The sequence below is a fragment of the Rhinichthys klamathensis genome, unplaced genomic scaffold, assembly GCF_029890125.1.
Source record: "Rhinichthys klamathensis goyatoka isolate OS25496 unplaced genomic scaffold, OSU_Roscu_1.1 h1tg000552l_1, whole genome shotgun sequence".
Lineage (NCBI taxonomy): Eukaryota > Metazoa > Chordata > Actinopteri > Cypriniformes > Leuciscidae > Rhinichthys > Rhinichthys klamathensis.
The window spans coordinates 397,911-425,326 of NW_026607022.1; the positions used below are offsets into that span (position 1 = coordinate 397,911).

A 27,416-nucleotide genomic window follows, 5' to 3' on the forward strand; every position below is an offset into this window, starting at 1 on the left:
AATTATTAATTTCTCAAATATTACTTTCATTTCATATTTTAACTTTATCAAAACTACAGTCATGATATAAAAGTTAAAATTATAACATGCTATATCATATGACAGTGTAGTTTTGATAATTGAAAATATTTGTATTTTAAACAGTGTTATTCAATATTACATTTAAAATTGATATTTTAATTAAACTAAACAGCAACTCCATTACAAATCTATTTAAATGCATGACAAACGAGTTTCATTAGTGTATTTTAGTTGACCAAGAATGCTTGTAGACTCATTCAGTAGTGAACTCATTTCAAAGACAACAGAAATAACCATTAAAATACATAGAAATGTGTTCTAAAGTACTTAATTCATTAGTTTACTTGAATAATTTGGTGTATCAGATACACAGCCCGTGACAGATGACGAAACACAGGCACATTCACACGAGTAACCCTGTCTTTGGTTAAATACACTGATATGATCCACAGCTTCTCTGCAAACACAAGTTCCTCCAGTCGAGCGACACGTTCAAATGAAGCACAAGTCAAACGCGTGTTTTTACACATACAAATTTATTTGTCATAATTCAGGCTACTCCTTCTTGGCAGCGGCTTTCCTCATCGCGGCCAGGATGTTGCTGAGCTCCTCACGCTTTCTCTTGGCTCGGATGTGAGTTCCCACCTGTGTACACACACACACACACAATGAGGAAAACTAGACTCAAACCTGCACATTTAGGCCAATAGAGTTCCCATCTTATACAAACACTGTCATGTTCTCTTGCGTTCGGATGTTAAACCTTAAACCAAATCATTCTGATCACAGACTTTGAGTTTCAGAGTCACCAAGCCAACATTTGAGATGCTGCGATGTGATTGGTCCACTGGTTAGTCCAACTATCCAATCACAGCCTCCGCTGAGGAAAAGTCACCTGAGGTTTTGAGGGATTTATTCGGTAAATGTGTTTCCATCCTAGTTTATACGCATGTCTTATCGGATTGAACAATTATCCGCCTCAATTAAGGAAATTCGTTTTTTAACGCATTTTTTAAATTAACGCAAATCTTACCATTTGCTTCTAGTGTTTTTTTTGTATGCAATATTCTCAAATGCACATAAAAATAGTGCAAAGATGCATAAATTAAACCTGCCGGTCAAAATCTGGACTGAATGAGATGGTCAATTTAGTCATTTTAATTTTTTTTTTAGAAAAAGTATGTTTTTTCAGATTTTGTACCAATTGTTTATAAAATTTTAAAGTTGTTTTGATAACTATTTTCTTTTATAGCATCGTCTAACCAAGTTATGTGTGCGTGTATATATCCTATAACTATATAAATAGACAAATCATAAATACATTTTAAAGCTGCTTCGAAGAGTTTTCTTTCTAAGCATCATCAAACCAAGTTTATATAAAAAAAATATATACACTTACAAATATATATATATATACACACCGATAAAGAGAAACGTATATTCAGTTCCTCGCGATTAAAAGCAAAATCATTTCACTAACATTCACATTACTAAAAGTTATACTAAATACTACATATTAAAAATTATACTAAATGTGTATCTTCATATAATATGGTCAATATGGAATCTAATTTATTTTTAAAAAAGAAAAAAGCTAATTTTCCAGAAACTGGTTGAATAAACACGGATGCGGATCAACATACCCTTTTCTTGATGAACTTGAGGGCGCGTTTGTCCTTGGACACCTTCAGCAGCTCCATGGCACGTCTCTCGTAGGGCGCGAAACCACACACCTCGCGGATCATGTCGCGCACAAACTTAGTGTGCTTGGTCAGATGCTGAAACGCAACAGCGACGTTACGTTACACACAATTATACTGGTATAATATGGTGTATACAGCAGTGCATGATGGGAGAAAGTCACCGAAATGAGTGTAAAACCACGTTAACTGTTAAATGGGACATAGATCTGAACTTAAGTGGTTTTAAGATTATCACAGATTGAAAGCACTTTTAATAAAACAGCATAAAAAGTTATAGAAATTAGCTTTAAAGTAAATGTACTTAACTAAAAATTATTATTATTATTATTATTTTTTAATTTGGACTGAAATCGATAGAAAATTCAAAGCCATGCTTCTAAATTTAAGCTTGACATCTAAAAAATGAAGTGCGCTACAAGTAACGTACCGTATCGAACAATTTCAAAACGGTTTCACGGTAAGTATTTTGACCGTTAAGTTTTCGAATTAAAATGTGTGACGTTGAAAAACCTGTTGATAAAAGCGCGCAACTGTGACACTGGCAGTTGGCCCAATGACGTGACGTGCAATTTTTATGTCCAAACCCCTTTATGAAGTCAAAATAAGGAAATGTTTAATAAAAAGCACATTTATTGAATATTAATCTCTGTTTATCAAATGATATGAACATATAGTGAGGGTATTACAAAGTGTAAGAATTATTAGACATTATAGTCTCATAATGTCATACCGGATAACTGTCCGGACCTTAGAGTGACATACAAAAAAGCCAAACAAACTGTAAAAAATCTAATAAACCCTAACATCTCTGCCACAGGCATTATTGTATGTGCCTTGACAACAATATATTTAAATATTACAAAGAATATGACATCCAGTTGATTGTTATGCTTTGGAGCATTCTGTCCCAAAACTGTCTGTCAGCCAATGTCATACGGGATAACAAGCAAATTGGAGCAATTTTATTGTGACACGATGTGAGACAGCATGTTACACAATCAGGAAGACCCTGAAGGACCCCCAAACAATGGTGAAAGTCTTTCATAAAATGTTTAACTTACCCTTTTTCCTCACTAGCACACTATGTAGTAAAATCCTGTGTCATATGGGATAACGCTAAAATAACATATATAATGTGGATTTTATGCCAATATGTTTATTTAGCATGAATTTACATATTTGGAAGTTGAAGGTAAAGGTTACAGATTTCTTTAGGTAGCCAAAAATACTGCCTGATTAAGATTTAAACTGAGTTTTGTCATACCGGATAACAATTTTGTCATATAGGATAACAGTTGTTAGCCCATAATGTCATCCGTTATCTTGGATGACGTGTTAGACAATATATTCTTAGACAGTTTTCAGCTTTAATTTGCATAATTTCCATTCAAATTGTGATATTAACATATCATTAACATTGTTTAGTTGAATATTAGCAAATTATATAATTCATAATAATATTCAATTACAGTTACATTAACTATAGACATTGTCTAAAATAACATTTAGTGTTCATTTAATGAAATTTATTGATTCAGTGTTCAACCCATTAATACGATTTTTCTTTATAAATCTGTTGTTCAATTAGATGCTTTTGTAAATTTGTTCATTGAAATCAGTGAAGGTCGCCTACTTTAACCCTTTACATTATTTATGAATATTGATGTAGAGTGACTATGATCAGTAAAATGGTTCAAGGTACTTTTCAGTAATAAATTAAACCTAATGTTGAAAAGTTGTGCTGTTTTGATATTCATAAACATGAAAAAAAAATGGTTTAAATGTATTTACTTGCCAAATCTGGGAAGAAACCACACTGAGTTTGTGTGTAACAGTTTACACACTGAAAACCACATCTCTATTTCTTTAAAGTGGAGCCTAATTAATTTCCTTGGAAAAACATTGCATAACATTAATTATTTATGAACATTATTATGTGTAAGTGTTGTAAAAATGACAATTCATGTGTTAACTCATATGGTGTCATACCGGGTAACAATTTAAGTCAGGCGGGATAACGCTGTTTTTTCCCCATTGAAATGCATAATTTCACTTAATGGAGTTGAGGAAACAATAATAACATGATATCAAGTCCTGTAAAACTTTTTCAGACATTTTGCATTTTAAATTACATTGCAGTGTTAAAATGTGTGTAAAGAACTTGAACAAGTAGGGTCACGTTTAAAGAAATCACAATATAATGAGAAAAAAATAGTTGCGCCGATTTTTTTTTCTGAGCTTTAAATATTGTTTACTGCATCACTTTACATATTCATGAAGTATTTTTGATTTGAAAAGTTTTAATATCATAATATTTAGAAAATGCATTAACGTTATCCCGTATGACATTTTGACTGGTGTCGTCACATATTTCTCAGTTAAACCGCTTAAAATACATTGTTTAAAATTGAGATTTTAGTAATAAGTAAAAAAACATCCCCATAAAGATAATAACTACTTTGATGTGCAGTTTTAACCTATTTTAATTTATCAGTTGAAAACCTTATTTGTCACTGGCCCAGTTAACAAGTTAAATGCTGATTTTAACCATCCAAAACAGTGAAACATGGACTCACTCACCCCTCTCCTGCGACTGTGCTTGGGCTTCGACACGTTTTTGGTCACTGGATGGCCTTTATTGAGGCCAACTGCCATAGGATACCTAATCGCCATCTCTGAGGAGAACAAATGTGATTGAATACACATGAAAACATGAGCTGCATGTGTGCTATTAGTGGTCTATACAATAGCTCTAAGTCATTATATAACACCATTTCATGATAAGGAGGAATACAGTAAACATTTTAAACACGTTTTAGGTTTGAAGCTTCCCAGATATAGTACATTTATAACGACAGTTTTTGAGAATAAACTCCCGAGTGCTTCACCGCATCTACTCTGAGTGAAACCCTCCAAAACACACAAACATCACGCTAATTGTTCCCAATAATCACTGGAAATCACCTTAGATGGTTTATATTTACAAATGCGTGCACTTTTGTAATGATTTGAGGTAAGATGTATTAGATATAAATGTGATTTTAATGCTTGCGATTCTCCAGCGATTCATACCTGCGTTTTGCTAATGGCGTCCAAACCGGAAGGACCGCTGCTAGGCGGAAGTTGAACTTTCACACGCGACGAAAAGAGAAGAGTTCGCGGGAAAAACGAGTGGCGCCATCTAGACAAAAGCTGTCGTGAGGCTTGTAGTCCGGTGCGTTCATAGATGATATGTTAAATATTAACAGCTGGTTGATTGGAGAGTTATTATTTTTAATGTTTGCTTTTTTATAATCCCAGAACGATTCGATCCAGTAAAATTAATAAAACAAGCAAATTACATCATTGCATTATCATTCTACATTTCCCTCGAAAACTCAAAGAAATAGCACATGTTTGTTAATGTTCCTATTAATTAATATATATATTTGACAAATTATTTCATTATATTTATATTATTTTGTTGTATATTTTTAGCAATATGTTAATTTAAATAATAGCAAACATATATATGCCCTAATGTGCTTCAAAAAGAATATATATATATATATATATATATATATATATATATATATATATATATATATATATATATATATATATATATATATATATATATAAAATATTAAAATAATATCTAATAATATTTCTCCCTCATTTATCGGGCCTTTGGTTGGATTTTAGACTACAAATCCTATGAAGAAAAAATTTAGCTGAGTGGATTTGATAATAATAATACACTTCAATGATCATGGAATAATATCAATTATATAAAGGCTCATTCAATTATCAAAAAAATAAGAAACATAATAAGACATACTTCATACAATTGTTAATATTTATGGGACATTTTCACATTCATAAAATGAAATGGTCCGACACCAAACCTATTTTTTACTTTAAAAATTATTTTAAGTTTTATTGTTCTGTTTTGTGTAATTACACAAGTAAAAAGGCAGTTAGAGATCGTATAACTGTTATATAACATTGTATGATGTTGTATAAAGTGGCACCCTTTTCCTTTTGTCTATTATAATTTTGTTCTATTTTATTATATTTTACTTCGAATGAATATGTCTCATTGTATCGTTCTGGTTAATGGCTTTTTAAATAATAATAAAAATCTAATATATAAAAAAAGACTACAAATCCCATGAGCACTTCGACGGATTTTTGGCGCGGTTTTACGTTAGCGGCGGCCATTTTCTTTTCACACCTCCGTTTCAAAGACAGCCAACCAGCACTCGGACTACAAACACACGGTTTCATTCAAAAAACTCCACAAACAAAAACTTCCAAACGCATCCGGAAAACCGTCCCGCGTACGACTCAGAGGCCGCTGCTCACACACCGGACCGAAGTGGAACACTAAAAGGAGTGTTTATTCGAGGTAAAGTGGGTCCGTAGCGTGAATATGGCGACCGCAACCCCGAGCCGCGAGTCTGGCCGCGCGTCGGCCGCGCAGACGCCCCTGAGCCCGACGCGGATCTCGCGTCTGCAGGAGAAACAGGAGCTGAGCGCGCTCAACGATCGCCTGGCCGTGTACATCGATCGCGTACGGTCTCTGGAGCTCGAGAACGACCGGCTGCTCGTCAAAGTGTCCGAGAAAGAGGAAGTATCGACCAGAGAGGTGCAAAACCCTTCCTTTGTGCTGATTTACCATCGATAAATCTGCCCGCTAGCGTCAATTTCACGTGTATATATGGTGTTGCCATAAATCTATTTTTTTTGTGTATTTTATTTACGTTTATTACCATGTTTATATTGTAAATAAGATTCTTTTAGTTAACATTTCAAGTGTTTTATGTTGTTCTTGATGTTTAAAACTTACACATGTCATCGCGACAAAACATTTGAAAAATCGCGCGAGGAAGTCGAGCGTTTTTACACTAACTTATCAACCATGTGCATTTATAATAGCCTTTAGTTTATATTAAAGCACATCTGACTTAACGTTATACAAAATGCGTTGCATGTAAAGGCAAGGTGAAATGCATTCAGGGAGTGGCCGTGAAATTGTGTCCGCATGGCTTCAATTTGTATAATTTGCCTTATGTATGCACGTGCCAGACTTTTAGTTGTGCGTTTATGTGTTAAAAGCAAATGTAAAACTTTTCCAAGTATGAGTTCTGGTCTGTATATGTGTGTCCTGAATATCTTTGGGCGTTTTCCTCAAACTTTTTTTTTTTTGGGGAGTGGCCAAATGCTCTTTTCAAATTTGAATCTGGTCCCCCTTTCCATCTGCTCCCTTTGTTTTGAATGTTGACCACATTAAACTGAAGCCCTCACACATCAAACATGCATAAAGAAATAGTTTGAATGCAGTTTGATATCATGCACGATCCTATAGAAACTTTTCGGTCGTATTTCCAACTTTCCAAGTGGATTTACTGTCAAATAATGTCCGATAATAGCAGTTTATTGATTTAAACTTGTCATTTATTCATCCTTAAGTTGATAAATGCCTGTACAAAATTCTTTAAAATTAAGTTTGTAGCCAAACACTTTTGGGCACCATTGACTTCCATAGTATGGGGATTTTTCGGCAAACTATCTCTTACACAATTCAAGACTTGTTGAATCCTGAATAGCTTTAATCTTTAATATCACACACAATCCTATAAAAACGTTTCGCCATACACACGCTCTGTATTTCCAAGTGGATTTACTGACAAATGATGTCTGATAATAGCAGCTTATTGATTTAAAGGATTAGTTCACCTTAAAATGAACACTCTTGTCATTTATTCTCCCTTAAGTTGTTAAACACGTGTAAATATTTCTTGGAAATTAAGCTCGTTTGAAGAATGTTTTTAGCCAAACACTTTTGGGCACCATTGACTTCCATAGTATGGGGGAAAAAAGTATTTAATAAAAAATTTTGGGTGAACTATCTCTTCAAGACTTGTTAAATCCTGAATAGCTTTAATCTTTAATGTTACACACAATCCTATAAAAACGTTTCGCCATACACACACGCTCCGAATTTCCAACTTAAACTGAGTTTATTTACTATTATTTAGCTAAATTTGGTTTAAGTGTGAGACTTCTAGCATCCTAAATCCATTCAGTCGCGCTTTATTCTAATCTCTGCGTGTCTTGGAGACGTGTAAATCTGTTGGGTTTGTGTTGTTTCTGTGCTTTAGGTGTCTGGGATTAAGTCTCTTTACGAGGCCGAGCTCGCCGACGCTCGCCGCGTTCTGGACGAAACCGCTCGCGAACGAGCCAGACTTCAGATCGACCTTGGAAAAGCCAACTCTGATCTCGAGGAGGTCACCCGGAAGTAAGTGTTGCTCAGAAACGTCTCTTTTAACTGGAATCGAGTCCCTTATCCCCCTCTTTTAATCACCTGTGAGGTCAGAGGTCGTCTTTAAACTTAAGTTGGGCTTATTTAACTCGACTTAAAGCCGTTTCCATCTGTTCGTTCGGATAAACGAGCAGAAGACGGTCTCCTTTTCATCAGAAAGATCCGAACTTAGGAATCCTATCATTTAGGACAAAAGCTTTTACAAAAACAAAATGACATTTCTGAAGTGCATAATCTTAAAAGTGTGTATATAAATAAATATATATATATATATATATGTGCATAATCTTAAAAGTGTGTATATAAATATATATATATATATATATATATATATATATATATATATATATATATATATATATATATATATATATATATATATATATATCAAAAGTATTTGAAAGGGCTGGACAAAAAAAAATCTATTTTTCGAGTAATCGGGGTTTTTTTTTCTTCAAAATGTAGTCGATTCATCAACAACTATTATTATTATAACCTTTATTTTACCAGGAAAAGAAGCACATTGAGATTTAAGAATCTCTTTTTATAAGAGTGTATAGTATATTAGATTTACTATTTAAGTGTTTTAATTTAAACATGATTGTTTCTCATTCTTTCTCAGTTTTTACGTTAAGTACGGAGTTGAACTTTTCAGACCCGAGTGTGTCAGTAACGTGTAGCGCTGGGCAAAAAAACCCAGTTTAAAAAAACATATTAATCGATCGATCACCCAAAAGCCAGTATTAGTTCTCCTCTGTTCACAGGCCTGCATGTCACAGTTGATGCTGGGAGATTATATGTGTGTTTTATCTTAAACATAAAGTAACCTGATCGTGTTTGGTAAAGCCATGCCACTGTTCAGATTTATCCAATTATCAAATCTTGCATCAAAATCCTGTCTATTCATTGTATGCGTTTGAAATATAGAGTTGTGTTCTGTTTTACTGTACCTAAAATAAAGAGTTTAATATACAGGTTTGTGGCTCTTAATTTCTTTTTAATAATTAACCACTTGTAAACTGATGTTCTTTTTCTATAAATATAGGATTTGTATTAAATCTATATTCATTGAGTCGAATCGGAAATCGAATTGGATTGAATTAAATCGTTTTTGAATCGATACCCAGCCTTATTTGAAAGCCAACTATAAAAATCACATAATAATAGTCCTGTCTGAAAATGACGTTACATTCATTAATGATGGAAGATGAACAACATTCGTTCCTTCATGTGAAAATGTGTTTGGAATGACAATAAATGAACCTTGAAATTCACTTTGACGGCAAAACTGACAAATAATTACACTCCTGTGAAATAAAAGGATTCGGCTTTGCCTTTTCCACCAGGCTTATCAAAACTTCACTTAATGAACATTTTGTTTCTCCATTTTAATCTCAGTTATTACTATTATCAAAGTTTTTCCGTATTACTTCACATAGGCTGTTTGTTTGCGTGTCGTTGGTTGCTCGGTAACAGACCTGAGAGTTGATCGCCGAACTCGATGGATTGGTTTAAGATTTCCTAACTACAGATGCCATGAGATTTTGTTAGATGGGATAAGAATCCTAAATCAACATAAGATTTGCTTCTGTAATACAAATTTGTGAAAAATCCTAAATTAACTTGTCAGATCTTAACTTGAGGCGTAAGAAAGTTTGTGTAATACGACCCCAGGAGTCTGCGGTTGACGCATCATCTTAGGTTGATCTGGTTGCTAACGAGCGCATGTAAACAGGAAGTGTGTGTTGCTATGTGCCCGATTGCGGGCGGCTGCTCTAAACCACATGAGAGACTCACGTCATAATGCAAACCTACATTTGTCACGCAGATTTCACTGGTTTTATCTGCAGTTTATTCGGAGAATCTCAATAACGATATATGAAAGGTTAGCAAACCTATATGTGATTTATAAAGGATTTATAAAGCGATTAAATGTTTGATTCACTGAAATAGGCTTGTAGACACGATGTGAAACCCATTGTGATTTTTGGATTTTAATATTCGGTTCTTAATGTTTGTTTTAATTAAATTGTTAATAATATTAAGCTGCAAATTCAATTGTAAAAGATGAATCCGATTAATTACAAACGCATCATGATTGATGTTTAATCCGCTGACATCCATCCCATAAGATATTAGTAATGAAAATGTATACTAGGGCTGAGTAAAAAAACCAAAAATATTTTCAATCAATTGTTTTTTAAAAAGGCCACGAAGCTTTTTCTTAAATTTTTTTCCAGCCCTATTATATATTAGAGCTGCACGATTAATCGCATTTAAGCCTTACGCGATTTGTCAAAGGCTGCGACTATTTTATGCTCGCGTGTTTGACGCATGTTCAAATGCACGTTATAAGTGACTCAAACTCGCAGACGGAGCGGCGTTTACTGAGCCGTGCTTCACTGACACGCTGCACATACAAAATAATCTCAGCCTTTGCGATTTCAAACTCGGTTTAATTGCGATTACATGTAAATTGCGATTACTCGTGCAGCGCTACTATATACTGACTGAAACTGTTTTCCAGCTACAAGAAGAAGGATGGGGATCTGGCTTCGGCTCTGGCCCGGATTAAGGATCTGGAAGCGCAGTTCAACAAGAACGAGGCGTCTCTCAACACGGCGCTCCGCGAGAAAGGCTCGCTGTCTGCCGAACTGGCCGACCTGAAGGCTCAGCTAGCCAAAGTACGTCAAGCACATTTATTTATACAGCGCCTTTTACAACACAGTGTTTCAAAGCAGCTTTACAGAGATAAGAGGAAAATAATGCAACAAAGTGTGTTTCCAGAAGAAAATAGCGTCACAGTCCAGCTTAAGTAAGTTCAGTGATGGTTCATTTTTGTTTTAAAGTTATTAATTTAGTTCATTTATATATGTGACCCTGGATCACAAAACCAGTCATAAGTCGCACTGGTATATCTGTGGCAATAGCCAACACTACATCACATGGGTCAACATTATACATTTTTCTTTTATGCCAAAAATCATTAGGATATTAAGTAAAGATCATGTTCCATGAAGATATTTTGTAAATTTCCTACAGTAAATATATCAAGCGTTTATATTTGTGAGTGGATGCAGCACAATCGAGAACATAAATGCACAACTTTAAAGGGGATTTTCTCAATGTTTCGAATTTTTTGCACCCTCAGATTCCAGATGTTCAATAGTTGCATCTCGACCAAATATTGTCCTATCCTAACAAACCGTACATCAATGGAAAGCTTATTTATTCAGCTTTCAGATGACGTATACATTAGGGGTGGGGGAAAAAATCGATTCTTAGATGCATCGCGATGCGGACGTGGACAATTCTGAATCGATTCACAAATGTCAAAAATCGATTTTCACATTTTTTTTTTTTTTTAGATATATATTTATAATAACGTAATATTGACGGAACTCTGGAGTGCGGCAGTGCAGTGGCCGGACCGTCTGTGGCGTGCACATAACAGAGACGTAGGGCCCTATGATTTCCGTGATCACGGAATCGCGGACGGAGTGACGGAATTGGACAATTAACGCGCAATCTAGTGTTAACGCGGAATTTCGTGGAATTTTACATATTTGGATTGAAATTCTGTTTTTGTGTGGGAGAAGAATGTATGTCTGGTGAAAATGCAGACCGGGTACCGGATACTTTTCTCTTGGCCAATCGGAATCTTAGCACTTGCGTCAGAATCGCCATTGGATGAGACACCTGGCTACCACGCGAGTCTGATGGAAACTCATAACGTGAAGGAATCTTATGTGAAATTCGAGGTAAATCAAGCTTTTTTGGAGCAAAAACAAAAGCTAGTTGTTTGCTTGATTCAATTAACGTTAGCTACCGCTTTGTTATGCTGCGCTCGTGACAGGGCGCTGAAAGCCCTCAGTGCCGAGCAGTTCGCACGTGACTTTTATGCAGTGTTTCCCACACATAGACTAATTCGCGGCCACAAAATCAACTCCGGCCGCCACATATTGCGTTTCGTTAATTTTTTTAACGCTATTTAAAACACGCAGCGTATTCTTTCCGTTGTATTTCCTTTCCCTGCTCTCCCTCCGTCTCTCTATCACTCACGCGTCTCTCACATACACACACAAACACACACCGCGTCTGTCTATGAGGCGCCGGACTGGACAAAAGCGAAGCGAACTCCGCAAGCGACACTGGGCGAGAGAGAGACAGAGTGTGACTTTTATTTAAACTTTAAACTAATATAATTTATTTTACTGGACAGTTTAAAGCTCATAACCATATTTTGTTGTTACTTGAAGAGTGCAGTGTCATGTGGCATCATGCAGTATTTGTCCTGAAAAGGCTACTGAGTAAATGTCTGTAATTTAAGGTCATTCCTATTTTATTTGTATACATTTTAATCACTAACTTTAAAAGCACACTCTTTTTATGACTAAAATAACACTAAAGGGTAAAAAAAATGAATTCACAAAAATTAAAACGGGAAAAACGGAATTTGGGAAAAAATAAAACGGAATTTGGGAAAAAATAAAACGGATTTCATAGGGCCCTAGAGACGCGATGGCTGAGCACGAAATCCAAACACCCTCCGTGTTAAAAGCTGACGTGTTGAAATATTTTGGCTTCTATGAAGTTGAAGGTGGAAAGGAGCTGGACACTATTTGTAAGCTTTGTAGAATAAAACTAAAATATTTCGGAAACACGACAAATATAAGAAGCCATATGACACGTTTCCACCCAGAGGAGGAAAAACACTCGGCTGTACCGGTCGTTGTTATATTATTAATTTACTACAAGTATGCTGCTAGTTCAGGCACACATTTATTTTCCTGTTGGTTCTTTGCGATGTTAATAAAATATATTGTACGTTAATTCTTTATGGGTCATTAATTTGTACTTTTAAAGCAAAGTATTTATAGTCACACACAAAAAAAAAAAGATTTAGATAATCGATAATCGCTTTAGCATCGAATCGTGAGGTGCCTAGAGATTCCCACCCCTAGTATACATCTCAATTTAAAATAAATTGACCCATGTGACTGGTTTTGTGGTCCCGGGTCACAAATAAAGCCGCTCTGGAGAAAACAGTGATGTCTTCTCTAGCCCAGTTCTCATATAATGGTGTCGAAGCAGACAGATCAATAATATTGTTGAATATTAAATTAAATGTCCTCAACTAAGGCCCCGTCCACACTACTGCGTTTTCGTTTAAAAACGGAGAATTAAAACGAATACGATCTACGTCCACACCAGCGTTTTAGCTGCGTATTAGAATTGATCTCCGTCCACATTAAAACGACTGAAAACGCGGATCACGTGACCATTCACCAACACTGGGCATGCGCGTGCCGGAATTATCCCACCATGCTCTGGGTTAACCCCAAACCGACGCTCCATGTACGGTCAACGCCGCCGCTGCACACGGGAATTGTCACAGATCGCTCGAATAATAGCTTGACTCCGGCGCATGTAGGCAGTTATAGCGCTGTAAAATGCAGAATTCACTTGTACAACAGCTGCTAGCAAAGATATACGCCATGACTGATGACACCCAATCATAGAGCCGAGCGTGAGCCTCTACTACGTCATCATTTCTAAAGTCCTCCGTTTGGACCCGTCTACACTAAAACGCCCTCCGGAGATTCAAAACGAAAAACGGATCGGCAGCGTTTCTAAACTTCTCCGTTTTGGGTCTCCGTTTTTGCCGTTTTAGTGTGGACGGGAGGCGCAAACGTAGCAAAAGGTCTCCGTTTTTAAACGAAAACGCAGTAGTGTGGACGGGGCCTAAGCAAGCCAAAGTCTCTTCCTCCACACCTTAGTCTAACGCAGGTGTGTGTGTGTTGCAGGCTGAAGATGCTCACGGTGTGGCTAAGAAACAGCTGGAGAAGGAGACGCTGATGAGGGTGGACCTGGAGAACCGCTGCCAGAGTCTGTCCGAGGACCTGGAGTTCAGGAAGAGCATGTTTGAGGAGGTCAGTGTGTGCACTAGCGGTCCCCATCGCACACCTGCACAGGTGATGTGCGGGAATACACCCAACGAGCCGGCTCAGGAAAACAAGGAAATCCCACACACTGTCAATACTTGCAAACTTGCACGTGTGTGTGTGAAGCTCTAACAGCTGTGTGTGTGCAGGAGATGCGTGAGACGCGCAGGCGTCAAGAGAAGCGTGTGTGAAGCTAACAGCTGTGTGTGTGTGTGTGTGTGTGTGTGTGTGTGTGCAGGAGGTGCATGAGACGCGCAGGCGTCAGGAGAAGCGTGCGGTGGTGGTGTGTGTGTGTGTGTGTGTGTGTGTAAAGCTCTAACAGCTGTGTGTGTGTGCAGGAGGTGCATGAGACGCGCAGGCGTCAGAAGCGTGTGGTGGTGTGTGTGTGTGAAGCTCTAACAACTGTGTGTGTGCAGGAGGTGCGTGAGACGCGCAGGCGTCAGGAGAAGCGTGTGGTGGAGGTGTGTGTGTGAAGCTCTAACAGCTGTGTGTGTGTGCAGGAGGTGCGTGAGACGCGCAGGCGTCAGGAGAAGCGTGTGGTGGAGGTGTGTGTGTGAAGCTCTAACAGCTGTGTGTGTGTGTGCAGGAGGTGCGTGAGATGCGCCGGCGTCAGGAGAAGCGTGTGGTGGAGGTGTGTGTGTGAAGCTCTAACAGCTGTGTGTGTGTGTGCAGGAGGTGCGTGAGACGCGCCGGCGTCAGGAGAAGCGTGTGGTGGAGGTGTGTGTGTGAAGCTCTAACAGCTGTGTGTGTGTGTGCAGGAGGTGCGTGAGACGCGCCGGCGTCAGGAGAAGCGTGTGGTGGAGGTGTGTGTGTGAAGCTCTAACAGCTGTGTGTGTGTGTGTGTGCAGGAGGTGCGTGAGACGCGCCGGCGTCAGGAGAAGCGTGTGGTGGAGGTGTGTGTGTGTGTGAAGCTCTAACAGCTGTGTGTGTGTGCAGGAGGTGCGTGAGACGCGCCGGCGTCAGGAGAAGCGTGTGGTGGAGGTGTGTGTGTGAAGCTCTAACAGCTGTGTGTGTGTGTGCAGGAGGTGCGTGAGACGCGCCGGCGTCAGGAGAAGCGTGTGGTGGAGGTGTGTGTGTGAAGCTCTAACAGCTGTGTGTGTGTGTGTGTGCAGGAGGTGCGTGAGACGCGCCGGCGTCAGGAGAAGCGTGTGGTGGAGGTGTGTGTGTGTGTGAAGCTCTAACAGCTGTGTGTGTGTGCAGGAGGTGCGTGAGACGCGCCGGCGTCAGGAGAAGCGTGTGGTGGAGGTGTGTGTGTGAAGCTCTAACAGCTGTGTGTGTGTGTGCAGGAGGTGCGTGAGACGCGCCGGCGTCAGGAGAAGCGTGTGGTGGAGGTGTGTGTGTGTGTGAAGCTCTAACAGCTGTGTGTGTGTGCAGGAGGTGCGTGAGACGCGCCGGCGTCAGGAGAAGCGTGTGGTGGAGGTGTGTGTGTGAAGCTCTAACAACTGTGTGTGTGTGCAGGAGGTGCGTGAGACGCGCAGGCGTCAGGAGAAGCGTGTGGTGGAGGTGTGTGTGTGAAGCTCTAACAGCTGTGTGTGTGTGCAGGAGGTGCGTGAGACGCGCAGGCGTCAGAAGCGTGTGGTGGAGGTGTGTGTGTGAAGCTCTAACAGCTGTGTGTGTGCAGGAGGTGCGTGAGACGCGCAGGCGTCAGGAGAAGCGTGTGGTGGAGGTGTGTGTGTGTGTGTGAAGCTCTAACAGCTGTGTGTGTGTGCAGGAGGTGCGTGAGACGCGCCGGCGTCAGGAGAAGCGTGTGGTGGAGGTGTGTGTGTGAAGCTCTAACAACTGTGTGTGTGTGCAGGAGGTGCGTGAGACGCGCCGGCGTCAGGAGAAGCGTGTGGTGGAGGTGTGTGTGTGAAGCTCTAACAACTGTGTGTGTGTGCAGGAGGTGCGTGAGACGCGCAGGCGTCAGGAGAAGCGTGTGGTGGAGGTGTGTGTGTGTGTGTGAAGCTCTAACAGCTGTGTGTGTGTGCAGGAGGTGCGTGAGACGCGCAGGCGTCAGGAGAAGCGTGTGGTGGAGGTGTGTGTGTGAAGCTCTAACAGCTGTGTGTGTGTGTGCAGGAGGTGCGTGAGATGCGCCGGCGTCAGGAGAAGCGTGTGGTGGAGGTGTGTGTGTGAAGCTCTAACAGCTGTGTGTGTGTGCAGGAGGTGCGTGAGACGCGCAGGCGTCAGGAGAAGCGTGTGGTGGAGGTGGACTCAGGCATGCAGCAGGACTACGAGTTCAAGCTGACGCAGGCGCTGCAGGATCTGCGCAGGCAACATGAGCAGCAGGTGCAGATTTACAAGGAGGAGCTCCAGCACACCTTCATGGCCAAGGTCAGAAACACCACATCACTGGCTTTACATGTGACCCTGGACCACAAAACCAAAATACATGCATACAAACACACACACATATATATATATATATATATTTTTTTTTTTTATTATTGGTTTATTTATTTTTCTCTATCTTATTAATGGTATTTTTGCTTTGTGGGATGAGAAACTAGGGGAAAATCATTTCACTACACACACACATATATATATGTATGTATCTGTAACAAAGAACCTTGAACCCAGTGCCCCCCATAGCTTGTGGAGACGTGGTCTGCCCTCTGACTGAATGCTCTCTCTGCAGCTGGATAATGCCAAGGTGTCGTCGGACATGAACGATAAAGCGGTTCTCGCCGCGCGCGAGGAGCTTCAGGAGGCCCATGTGCGCATCGAGAGCCTGAGCTATCAGCTCAGCGCCCTGCAGAAACAGGTACCTACACACAGGCTTTTTTAGATTATTTTAATGGATATGTATAATATAATTAGTGGTGTATATATAAAAATATCAGCCACCCTGCTCTAAGATATCGGCCATCAAAAAAACCAATATCGGTCAACCACTAAATATAATATTATAATTTATATTTTTAGAAGTCATTGCTCTTATTTTTATATTATTATTTATATAAGATTTTTATTATTGCTCGCATTTATATTTATCTAATCTGCGTTTTATAACTTTTTAATTAATTTAATACATTTTTTATTGAATTTAATTAATGTTAATTATTATTATAATAATAATAATAATAATGACAATTATTATTTAAAAATTGTATATTATTATATAATAGTATTATATTGCTGCTAAAATTGCTCACTAACCCTTGTTACTGTACTTGCATAAGTTTACTGTAAAAATACAGTAGCAACATTAAGTTTACCAGAAAAAAATGTATATATTCATTTAAGAAATGTATATATAATTGCTAAAATCAGTTTTTTACCTTTGTAATACTGACGACCATCTTAACGCAGGTGGTAATAAAGTACCGTAAGTCATGTGATGAATCAAAGTTCATCAAGTAGCTTTTCAGAGGTAAATACTAAGATATAGTATCATTGTGACAGATGGTAATAAAAAAATGCAATAACATTCATTTAACAACATATGTAACATAAAACCCTAAGGGTCACAACTGATAACAAAAACTAATTTAGATAAAGACATCATATTCTGTGGGTGTCAAATTACGGTTCACGTCCAAAAACTGCACAAGTGTTTCACTGTAAAAGCACATTATGATTCCATTATATTTATTATTTTTCCACCTTGAATAGTATAAGGGAGCTTGCCGTCAATCAATTAATATATTTTTAATGTTGTGTTTTTTGCCATTAGAATATATTTAGTAATTTCCGAAAGCATCTACATTAGGGATGTGCGATATATCGGCCACCAATATATGTTCATTTTTAATGTCATCATTGTCGGCCCGATATATTAAACATATTAAAGCCGATAAATAAAGTATTATTTCCTTCAACTGAGACACTTCAGATACTCACTGTTCAACATGATGGTTTTGAATTGCTTGAAATATGATTGGAATCAAAAAAAAAAAAAAAAAAATACAATTAAGTGCAAATCTTTTATATCGGCTACATAAAATTATAATTGTGTGTTTGAGACGTGGATTTTAAAGGTGAGACTTTTGTTTTTGTAATCAGGCTCTTAAAAATTATATTAAAATTTGAATTTAGATTTATCGGCCAATATATCCGTTAACGGCTTTAAAATATAAGGAATTATCAGTATCGGCCAAAATGTTCATTTCCGTGCATCCCAAATCTACATTGCCGTTGGTTGATAGGATTTGTCCAATTTTATTTCCATGAAAACCCAAAAAACTGGCCTTTTAAGTAGAAATGTTTGTTCTGTTTGAGTCTTTGTGTAGTATTAGAAGATTGAAATAAGATTGGAATTGCGGTTAAATGCAACGTGGAGCGCAAGTCTGTCATATAGGCGACAAAATTATATTGAGAACATTATAATTGTGTGTTTGGGACGTGGATTTTAATGGTGAGGCTTTTGTTTTTATAATCAGGCTCTCAAAAATTATTTAAAAAATTTGGATTTAGATTTATCGGCCAATATATCGGTTATCGGCTTTCAAATATAAAGAATTATTGGCTTTCAAATATAAAGAATTATCGGTTATCGGCTTTCAAATATAAAGAATTATCGGTTATCGGCTTTCAAATATAAAGAACTATCGGTTATCGGCTTTCAAATATAAGGAATTATCGGTTATCAGCTTTCAAATATAAGGAGTTATCGGCTTTCAAATATAAAGAACTATCGGTTATCATGTTTCAAATATAAGGAATTATCGGTTATCGGCTTTCAAATATAAAGAACTATCGGTTATCAGGTTTCAAATATAAGGAATTATCGGTTATCAGCTTTCAAATATAAAGAACTATTGGTTATCAGGTTTCAAATATAAGGAATTATCGGTTATAGGCTTTCAAATATAAAGAACTATCGGTTATCGGCTTTCAAATCTAAGGAGTTATCGGCTTTCAAATATAAGGAATTATCGGTTATCAGCTTTCAAATATAAGGAATTATCGGTATCGGCCAAATTCTTTATATCCGTGCATCCCTATCTAAATTGCCGTATCTATGTTGATTGGTAGGATTTAGCCAATTTTATTTCCATGATAACCCAAAAACGTTTGAAACGTTTGTTCTCCGAGTCCTTGTGTAGTATTAGAATAAAACGTCTTGTTGTTCAACCTCAGAGATGTTATCCGTCATTCACAACGTGTCCCCCCGCAGGCGTCAACCGCCGAGGAGCGCATCCGCGAGCTGGAGGACATGCTGTCCAGCGACAGGGACAAGTACCGGCGACAGCTGGACGCCAAGGAGCGCGAGATGGCCGAGATGAGGGAGATGATGCAGCAGCAGCTCAACGAGTACCAGGAGCTGCTGGACGTCAAGCTGGCCCTGGACATGGAGATCAACGCCTATCGGAAACTGCTGGAGGGCGAGGAGGACAGGTGAGCGAACACACTCCAACAACCGATAATCATCGAAGAATGACAGGAATGCTAACCTAGACTGCATTTTCAGGGCCTTTAGGTGTTTGAATTTGCTTACTAGGCCTTGAAATGCATCCAAACACACCTGTGGCCAAAAATGCCGTCAATTGAGGAAGCGCTTTAGGCGTCAGGCACATTAGAGTGCGTTTCTTATCCTATTTTAGACTTGAAAACGTGAAGGATTAGTTTAAATCATCAGGACATTTTAATTCTAAAGTACTCACCCCCACGTCATCCACGACATTCATGTCTGTCTGTCTTCAGTAGAAAAGAAATGAAGGTTTTTGAGGAAAACATTCCAGGATTTTTCGAATCACTCAAACCTATAATCATCGAAAGATGACAGGAATGCCAACCTAGACAGCATTTTCAGGGCCTTTTAGCTTATGGTTTGCTTACTACAGGGAGCGTAGCATACAAGGTGCTTAAAGTACTTGACTTTTTGAAACTTAAAGCCCATCTTTCAAGTTGAAGATCCCTGTGAATAGATGTGTAGATAAATGGTGTAGGAACTCGATTTGCGTGAAGAAATTAATCATAAATGTGCATTAAAAAAGTTTTTTAAAAGAAATTGTGAGTAAAATTACTTCCGCTGTCAAAAACGCTCTGATCCGACGTGACGCAACGGCCGGTAAATCTCATCTCTTCGTAATGGAGTCAGACAGTTGAAGAGGTTGCAGTAGTTCATGTCAACTCTTCCGATGGGCTATTGCCGTATAATTATGAGCCACCTAGGCGAGAGAGGGGTCAGGCAGAGTTAAGGGGAAGGGTAAATGGACAGAGAAGAGAGATAGAGTTGTGGTGTGAGGAGAATTGGGCAGGTGTCTTGGTGAGTGACCACAGGCTATAGCTAGCTAATTGTGGCTAACGTTGTCTCCATGTTTATCACATTGCAGTATCTTTAATAAATCATATTTAGCAATATTGCTGTCGACTTTGTTGTTTTTCAAGCATCCATGTATATTGTCACCATCTATGCTAGCAACATGCGTCTTAAAATGTTTAATTTAGATCCCAGATTTTCCGAACTTAGCCGGCTGTCATACTACTCCCATAGTATTTCCGACGGACATTATGTAAATGAGCTCGCATGTACTGCGGAGTATGTGTATGAAAGCAGTTAGTGTTCCGGTTAGGACGGGAATATGCTGTTCATGTAAATATAGTCATTGTTACAAGGATCTTTTATTGTCAAGTGGACTGGGTGTAAGGCATGCAGATAAATGCCATTACCACCCGATCCCGCCCGCCGAATTTCTGACCATTACCACCCGTTCCCGCCCGCCGAATTTCTGACCATTACCACCCGTTCCCGCCGAATTTCTGACCATTACCGCCCGTTCCCATCCGGTGTGAAGTGTTTTTCACATACCACCGTGTGTCTTGTCACCGAGGAGGCAGAGAAATTGCTTCTCTTTGCCTGGACGAAACGTATCCAAGCACAGAAATCTTTGTTTTTCTTGTTTGGAAATCGGTGGACCCGATGACCAGACAAGTTGGAGTGGTTGCATCCAAAACAAACACAAGAATTCACCATTGTGACAATTCAAACCAACTCAACTAACATTATAACGATAACTACAAGCTCTATTTTCTGTACCACCTCTCAGACTACGTAAACCCACACTGAGAACCAGGGCAGCAACGCCTATTTGTTTGCCTGTCGTTGCGTCATATGACGCGTTCTCTGGAAAAGGGCGGTTTTTTGAGCCTAGCTTAGAATAGGTACACTTTTTCCTGAATTTCTGCCTGTGGGTGTTGTAAAACATATGTATTCATATGTATGTCTTTTTAAATTGACATTTTCATACAAGATTCTGTATAAATTAAGTTATACAATTAAATTGAAAGATGGCCTTTAAGTCCTGGAAAAGCTTTGAAAACAGACATTTATGAAGAGGTACTTGTAAAGTGCTTGAATTATCGTAACAAGATATATATGAAATCAGTGTTTGAATCGTGGAATTTCATTGTACAGTTTCTGTACGAACCCTGTTCAAAAATACTAGGCAAGAAGGCATTTTGAAACGTGACTGAGATGTCTTGCTAGGCAGACAAGCTTGTGCTTCCCGAAAACGCTGTCAAAGTAGGAAGCTCACTCGGTTTTGTGACTCATTCATGCATCTAGTTTGATAATGCACACAAACTGGCTGTTCGTGAGTGTTTTGCACTGGTTTCTCGCTGCTGATGACATTCTGGCAGCTGATTATTATCCTCTTTCATCTGCGGCCCGAACATGTTCAGGAACGCTCCACTTCACATTTTTTCGCTACATACTTGACATACTTGAGGTTCTGGAATGAGTAAGGTAGGTTGTAAAATGTCACGCCGGAATGATAATTGTGTTTTCCGCTCGTGCGTGAGCGATACGATAGAGCGAGTTGTCAAAAAATATGTCCGAGAGCTCATTTAGCATGAAGACGAGGAGCCCAGAAGGCAGCTAGACCCTCTTGAAGATTGAGGCGAGTTAAGGATAGTCTGCCGTTGAGATATTTGGAGGACAGATGATAGGAAGGAAAGGTAAGCGCAGTCACATAAACATTGTGTTTTCATGGTGCGGTTGCCCATTCATCGTTCTTATGGTCCGTTTGCACCAAGAACAATAACTAATATAGTTTTAATAATTGTGTGAGGGTGAGAAACTCCACACTACAACTATAATGAAAACACTGATGAATGATATTGTTGGAATCCCTTTCAAAACTATTTTTTTCCAGCTGATTAATGACAAATACCATTAACAACCAATCATATTCCATCTAACTTTAAAGAGGACCTTTTACGCCCTTTTACAAAGTCTTGATTCTTCAAGAACATTTTTTTCTGAGTGAATGTTGATTATATTCCTCATATTCTCCATTGTTGCGGCTCCTCTCTTCCCAGTCTGTCAGTAACGCTCTGTTCACTTTCTGTCTCTATGAAGCCCCTCCTTCTGAAAAGCACACTGTGCTCTGATTGGTCGGCTGGATCAGTGTGTTGTGATTGGTTGAGCGCTTCGAGTATGTTTGGGAAATGTCCCGCCCCTTCCCATAAACGCCAGTTTAACACACTACTAACTAACCCAACCAGGCCCCGCCCCTTTATTCTGCGTATTAATTATTATAATGAGGAATATTGTGACGTGTTCGTTCCCGGAAGAAACTCAAGACTACAATGGAGGCGTTTCAGGAGTTCAGAAACACTGACACTGATATAGAGAAGAACTCAATATAAAGTAGCATTTAATCAGGGTTTCGTACAAGGTGCTTGAATTAGACTTTTTGAAATTTAAGTTCTGGAAAACCCTTGGGAAAAAAAGCCAAATTCATGAAGAGGTCATTGAAAAGGGCTTGAATCAACGAAAGACAATATATATGAAATTAGTGTTTCATTTTTTCGATGAGACAATATTTTCATGCAAAATTAACGCTGCAGCCCGTCTGATAAAGACATTTCGCATGACTATGAGCGTGATATTGCTCATATTAATATCCAAGTATATGATCCATCTTTCATTCTTCAGGACAATCAAATATTAATCGGGGAAAAATCAGTTTGAAAGAGGAAAGCGATATCTTTGTCAGTTTCCTTTCAATGGTTAAAGTTTCCAGTCATTGCATCTGCTTGCATCTCTTTATTTGTACCATTTTGTTTTATTAGTGTGTATATATATATTTTTGATCTATTTACCTTTTTTCGAATTTAAAGATATTGTTTTGATAAGTGAGATCTCTGATTGTACCCAAAAAAGTTGTCCTTGAAAGTCCTGAAATTTCATTTTAAAGTATCTGTAGGCAACAAAACGACAGCTCATGCTTACTATAATAATAAACAGAGTATCATCATCGTTGTTGGTGTGAACGGGCCTCACTTTTTGTTATCATACACGTGTTCCTGTTGATTTGGGATGCGTAATCCGCCTGTGTGTCCCGTCTCCTCTAGGCTGAAGCTGTCTCCCAGCCCGTCCTCCCGGGTCACGGTGACCCGCACCTCAGCCAGCAGCACTTCTGCGTCTTCACGAAGCTCTCGCGCTAAGAGAAAGCGTGTGGAGCTCGAGGAAGAGTCCAGCGCTGGCCCGAAGGTCCAGGTCAGCCAGGAGGCCGAAGCCACGGGGAGCGTCAGTGTCGAGGACATCGACCTGGAGGGGAAATCCGTGACCCTCAGGAACAACTCGGACAAGGTACTGTGAATTTGGGGAAAAAATGCCGTCACTTCACGTTTAAAATAAGTTGTATTTTGGATACCTTATATCTGTAATTTGAGTTTTAACAAAAATAAAGTTATAGAATTTCACATTTATTATGAAAAATACACAAGTGCTTTTTGCCATTTTTAAATGAAATATATATTTTCCAAATCAAAGCCATGAATCTAAGATGAGTAGATCTTTCAGTCAGATTTTGTTAGTGTGCAGTACCAAACACTTCCACTAGATGAAATTCGTTTCCCAATTATTTTCAAAGTGCTCATTTTGAACCTATACAATACGTGGGACTGTTTTTTTCCTTCGTTTTTTTTTTCTCATGAACATTTAATAGAAAAGGTTTTGGCACTTGCTAACCAAGTAAAAAAAATAAGTTACATTTTTCTGTCAAAAATGACCGAAGAGCACCAGAGGGTTAAAGGTGCCCTATGTAAAAATTGAGGTAAAATTATCCAAAAAATAAGCTACACGCATCAAAAGAATGAGAAGAAATAAGTGCAATGTCATTAAAAAATTGACAAGTTATAGTGCTGCCGAGATATAAACCTAAATTAGCATGCTAAATTACTAGCGCCGGCCCGACTGGTGTCGTAATACCAGTTTCGGCCATGGGAGGCGGTATGCGGGCAACATACATAACCACCAGCCCAACTGCAGTACACGAATAACTCGCACGGCTTGTGGGCGTACTTAAACCCTGCTTAAACCTGATGTCAATCGCGTCTATATGAGACCGGCCTTTATAATTTAGTGTTGAGATGTTGTTCATTGAGTCTCTAATCTCTAAAAATCTCCAAATGAACTGCGGTCTTACTATCGTGTCAATTCATTTGATTAGTATGCTCGAGGGAGAGAGAGAGCAGGAGGACTGCGCTCGTGTTGTTTGAAGACGTGAGAGTGCGCGCGCGCGGCCGGGGCGCTCTCTCTCTCTCTCTGCTCGTTATAAGCCCTGTCAAGCGCAGCAGTCATTATATTCTACATCACTCACCGATCAAAATGGGCTTTGGCGGGACAAAGCGGACGATTTGACGGTTTTAGAAGATTAACAACCCGAAACTAAAAAACAGACTAGAGTAGGCCAACTTTCTGGAGGTATACTGCCCCCATTTGGTATGGAATATGTGGAGTATGTATTTATTTTTTGGCAGACATTCCACATGGCACCTTTAAGTGTTTATTTTATTGCACTTTATCTATTTGTGTCTGTAGGTTTCAATTACCACCACTATTTTTAAAGGCTCTTTTCTTCAAAATGAGTTTTGTTCTCCACTTCAGCAGCTCTTAAATACACCAAACTTTACAGTTTTATTCCTGTTTATATTCGGAAGGTTTTTACTGATTTTGGGTTTGTTCATATATCATTAGCATGGTTTTATGCAAACTTTTATTCCTAAAAACATGGTAAAAAAAACCCCCCACAAATTTCTCTGTCGACATTATTTTTTGATTTATGGAGTGATAAAAAGACAAATCCAAAAACTCCTTTCATTGAAACAAGAAGTTTGAATCTGGCTTTATCCGGCGTTTAGATTTCTCAAAAGACGATTCCTCATTTGCATATTTAAACAACATCTCAGAAAACTTGTTATACAAAACCTGTACTTTTTTCACATTAATTATTAATCGTGTTCACCTGTGGTGTCTTGCTTAAATAAAATAACTTGTATTTCATTATTTTATCCCAAATTTAGGATCAATCTCTGGGAAGCTGGCGACTAAAGAGACAAATTGGTGATGAAGAGGAAATCACCTACAAATTCAGCCCTAAGTTTGTCCTGAAGGCCGGTCAGACGGTAACGGTAAGCGAATTGGACCGCATCTCATTTTTGCTCCAACTCGGGATGTTTTCTAGTTGTTTAACTGTTGGTTCTGTGAAAGGTGTGGAGCGCCAGCGCCGGCGTGTCCCATAGTCCTCCTTCAGACCTGCTGTGGAAGAGCCAGAGCTCTTGGGGAACCGGAGAGATGATCCTCACCTCATTGGTCAACTCGAGCGGAGAGGTATGAGGAACACCAGCCTGGTTCGGCCTTTGCTGTTTTTGTGTGCGAATGCGATAACCAAACTTGAACTTTTATTTGCAGGAAGTGGCGAAGCGAACCGTCACGAAAAGCGTGCTGGAAATGGAGAACGGTGATGATGAGGATGAAGACTTTGGAGATGAAGATCTTTTCCATCAGCAGGTAATAGTCAGAAACTGTAAACAGAAGGAAGTTTTTTTTTAAACTTTAGGCAAAATAGTTAAAATAAAGTTTGCCTATCTTGAGTACCATATTTGATACATCAGGCTTTTATGGCTTATGTAGTATGATATAGTGAGAATATGGAGGAAAGAAAACACTCAGATTTATTCAGAGACTCAAACTGAGCAAAAAACATGCGAAAACATTTTTAATGCAAATCAATGAGAACAGTATAGCAGATACTTGCATATCAATATCTGCCAATAATATGTCTTGGTAAGATGATATTTAAATGCTTAGTTTGATCACAGCTCTGTTTGTAGTCAATAATATCCCTTAAAACTCATCTTTGATCACCAAAATGACATCCTTTTTCCTTAATAAATTCCTTAAAATAGCTTGAATGTAACTCGACACCCTCGCCTCATTTAGTATGCGCTGTTCTATGAATATGCAAATGAGCCCCGCCTCCACTCACTCCCTCAGCTCAGAGATCCACTGGTTGACGATCACACGTTGATCTGATTGGTTACAAGGTCGTTTGTGACGTCAGAAACACCAGCGATTTCAAACCGTGTTTTTAAGACTGTCTTTGGTTCACTGCAGTTTTAAGGAGAAAATACTTTATGAATTTACACACGGTTTGTCTTAAAGCATGTTAAAAACACCATATAGACACATAAACAACATTTAATAGCTGGATTTTCACCACAGGGGGACTTTAAACCATTTAATGCAATGCAATGATGATTGAGAGATGAACAAATAAACCTTCCTTAAAAGCCTGATGATCATATTTGATACTCATGATTTTACAAAAACATTATATATGATCTAATAAAAAGGGAAGCTGCTTCAGTCCAGCTGAAGTATTACTAACAATATCAAAGTTATTACATTCACTTGATAATCAGATTTGACAGCATAAAGACACGTGAAGCACTAGCTAAAGGAGGACGTTTGTACAGTTACACTAAAAGACTTAGTTTATAAGAGTCTGAACCACCAATCAGCAGTAGATTGTGTTTTTCAGCAAGTTTTGATCATTTATAGGCCATAGAAATTAGTTTCAAATATGATACGGTAGATTTAATGTAATAACCTTTGCTGAATTTGCTCTTATTTTCAGGGCGATCCAAAACCCCGATCCAGAGAATGTGCCGTCATGTGATGGAGCACCTTTAGTATTTTCCTTCCCACGATTCAGTCTTTTTTGTAGAGCCACTACTTTTTGTATTCTTCGATCATGAGTTCATAACACCCCCCTCCCTCGATCCTTTATTTCTACGGACCTCATTTGTAAAGCCAGTCAATCTTGAGCAATATGCCACGGCTCATAAACGAATAGTCTTGATCAACGAGTCCAACGACCTGAAATTAGAAAGTATTAGTGTAAGCCGGTGACTAAGGAATCTGCATATTCATGTCTATGAATCATGTGTTCTCGTCACTTATGAATGGGGTTATGATTATGACGGTGAGCTCATGTTCTGTAGTGCACTATAGCTCGTAACTGACAGCTGTCAATCTTGTGTTTTTTTGCTTCGCCAACCAGACGAACAGGGTGGAAACTAAATCAAATGACTTCGTTGACTTCTAAATGCTTACTCCCACCATTTATCCTCATTTTATCTTATTGTTATTTGTTTTGATTCGTGCTTTACATAGTATTATGTATGTTTAAATCAGTGATTAAGACATTTTTCAAGCCTATAATCTAG

The 27,416-nt window shown here is 38.7% G+C and overlaps 2 protein-coding genes across 2 annotated transcripts; one reads left to right on the forward strand and one right to left on the reverse strand.

Moving 5' to 3' along the window:
• Window positions 1-538: 538 nt before the first annotated feature.
• rpl36 (ribosomal protein L36) lies at window positions 539-4,904 on the reverse strand. Its single transcript, XM_056239033.1, has 4 exons — window positions 4,797-4,904; window positions 4,305-4,399; window positions 1,665-1,799; window positions 539-666 (listed from the first exon to the last, which is right to left on the reverse strand). The coding sequence occupies exons 2-4, from the start codon at window positions 4,395-4,397 to the stop codon at window positions 577-579; spliced, it is 318 nt and encodes a 105-aa protein (XP_056095008.1). The 5' UTR covers window positions 4,398-4,399; window positions 4,797-4,904; the 3' UTR covers window positions 539-576.
• A 1,026-nt stretch (window positions 4,905-5,930) lies between these two features.
• On the forward strand, window positions 5,931-27,416 carry lmnb2 (lamin B2). The gene is made up of 12 exons (XM_056239035.1): window positions 5,931-6,354; window positions 7,871-8,007; window positions 10,559-10,715; window positions 13,839-13,964; window positions 16,116-16,286; window positions 16,591-16,716; window positions 19,072-19,292; window positions 23,256-23,493; window positions 25,209-25,316; window positions 25,396-25,515; window positions 25,597-25,695; window positions 26,825-27,416. Exons 1-12 carry the CDS (start codon window positions 6,139-6,141, stop codon window positions 26,864-26,866), a joined length of 1,761 nt encoding a protein of 586 aa, XP_056095010.1. The 5' UTR covers window positions 5,931-6,138; the 3' UTR covers window positions 26,867-27,416.

Bases quoted from the DNA above. Each gene is read 5' to 3' on its own strand.
- rpl36 (XM_056239033.1), bottom strand. From the start codon at position 4,397: ATGGCGATTAGGTATCCTATGGCAGTTGGCCTCAATAAAGGCCATCCA. The intron at 1,800-4,304 runs GTGAGTGAGTCC...GTTGCGTTTCAG, and splicing joins AGCACAGTCGCAGGAGAGGG to CATCTGACCAAGCACACTAA. The intron at 667-1,664 runs GTATGTTGATCC...GTGTGTACACAG, and splicing joins TCAAGTTCATCAAGAAAAGG to GTGGGAACTCACATCCGAGC.
- lmnb2 (XM_056239035.1), top strand. From the start codon at position 6,139: ATGGCGACCGCAACCCCGAGCCGCGAGTCTGGCCGCGCGTCGGCCGCG. The intron at 8,008-10,558 runs GTAAGTGTTGCT...ACTGTTTTCCAG, and splicing joins CTCGAGGAGGTCACCCGGAA to CTACAAGAAGAAGGATGGGG. The intron at 16,287-16,590 runs GTCAGAAACACC...CTCTCTCTGCAG, and splicing joins AGCACACCTTCATGGCCAAG to CTGGATAATGCCAAGGTGTC.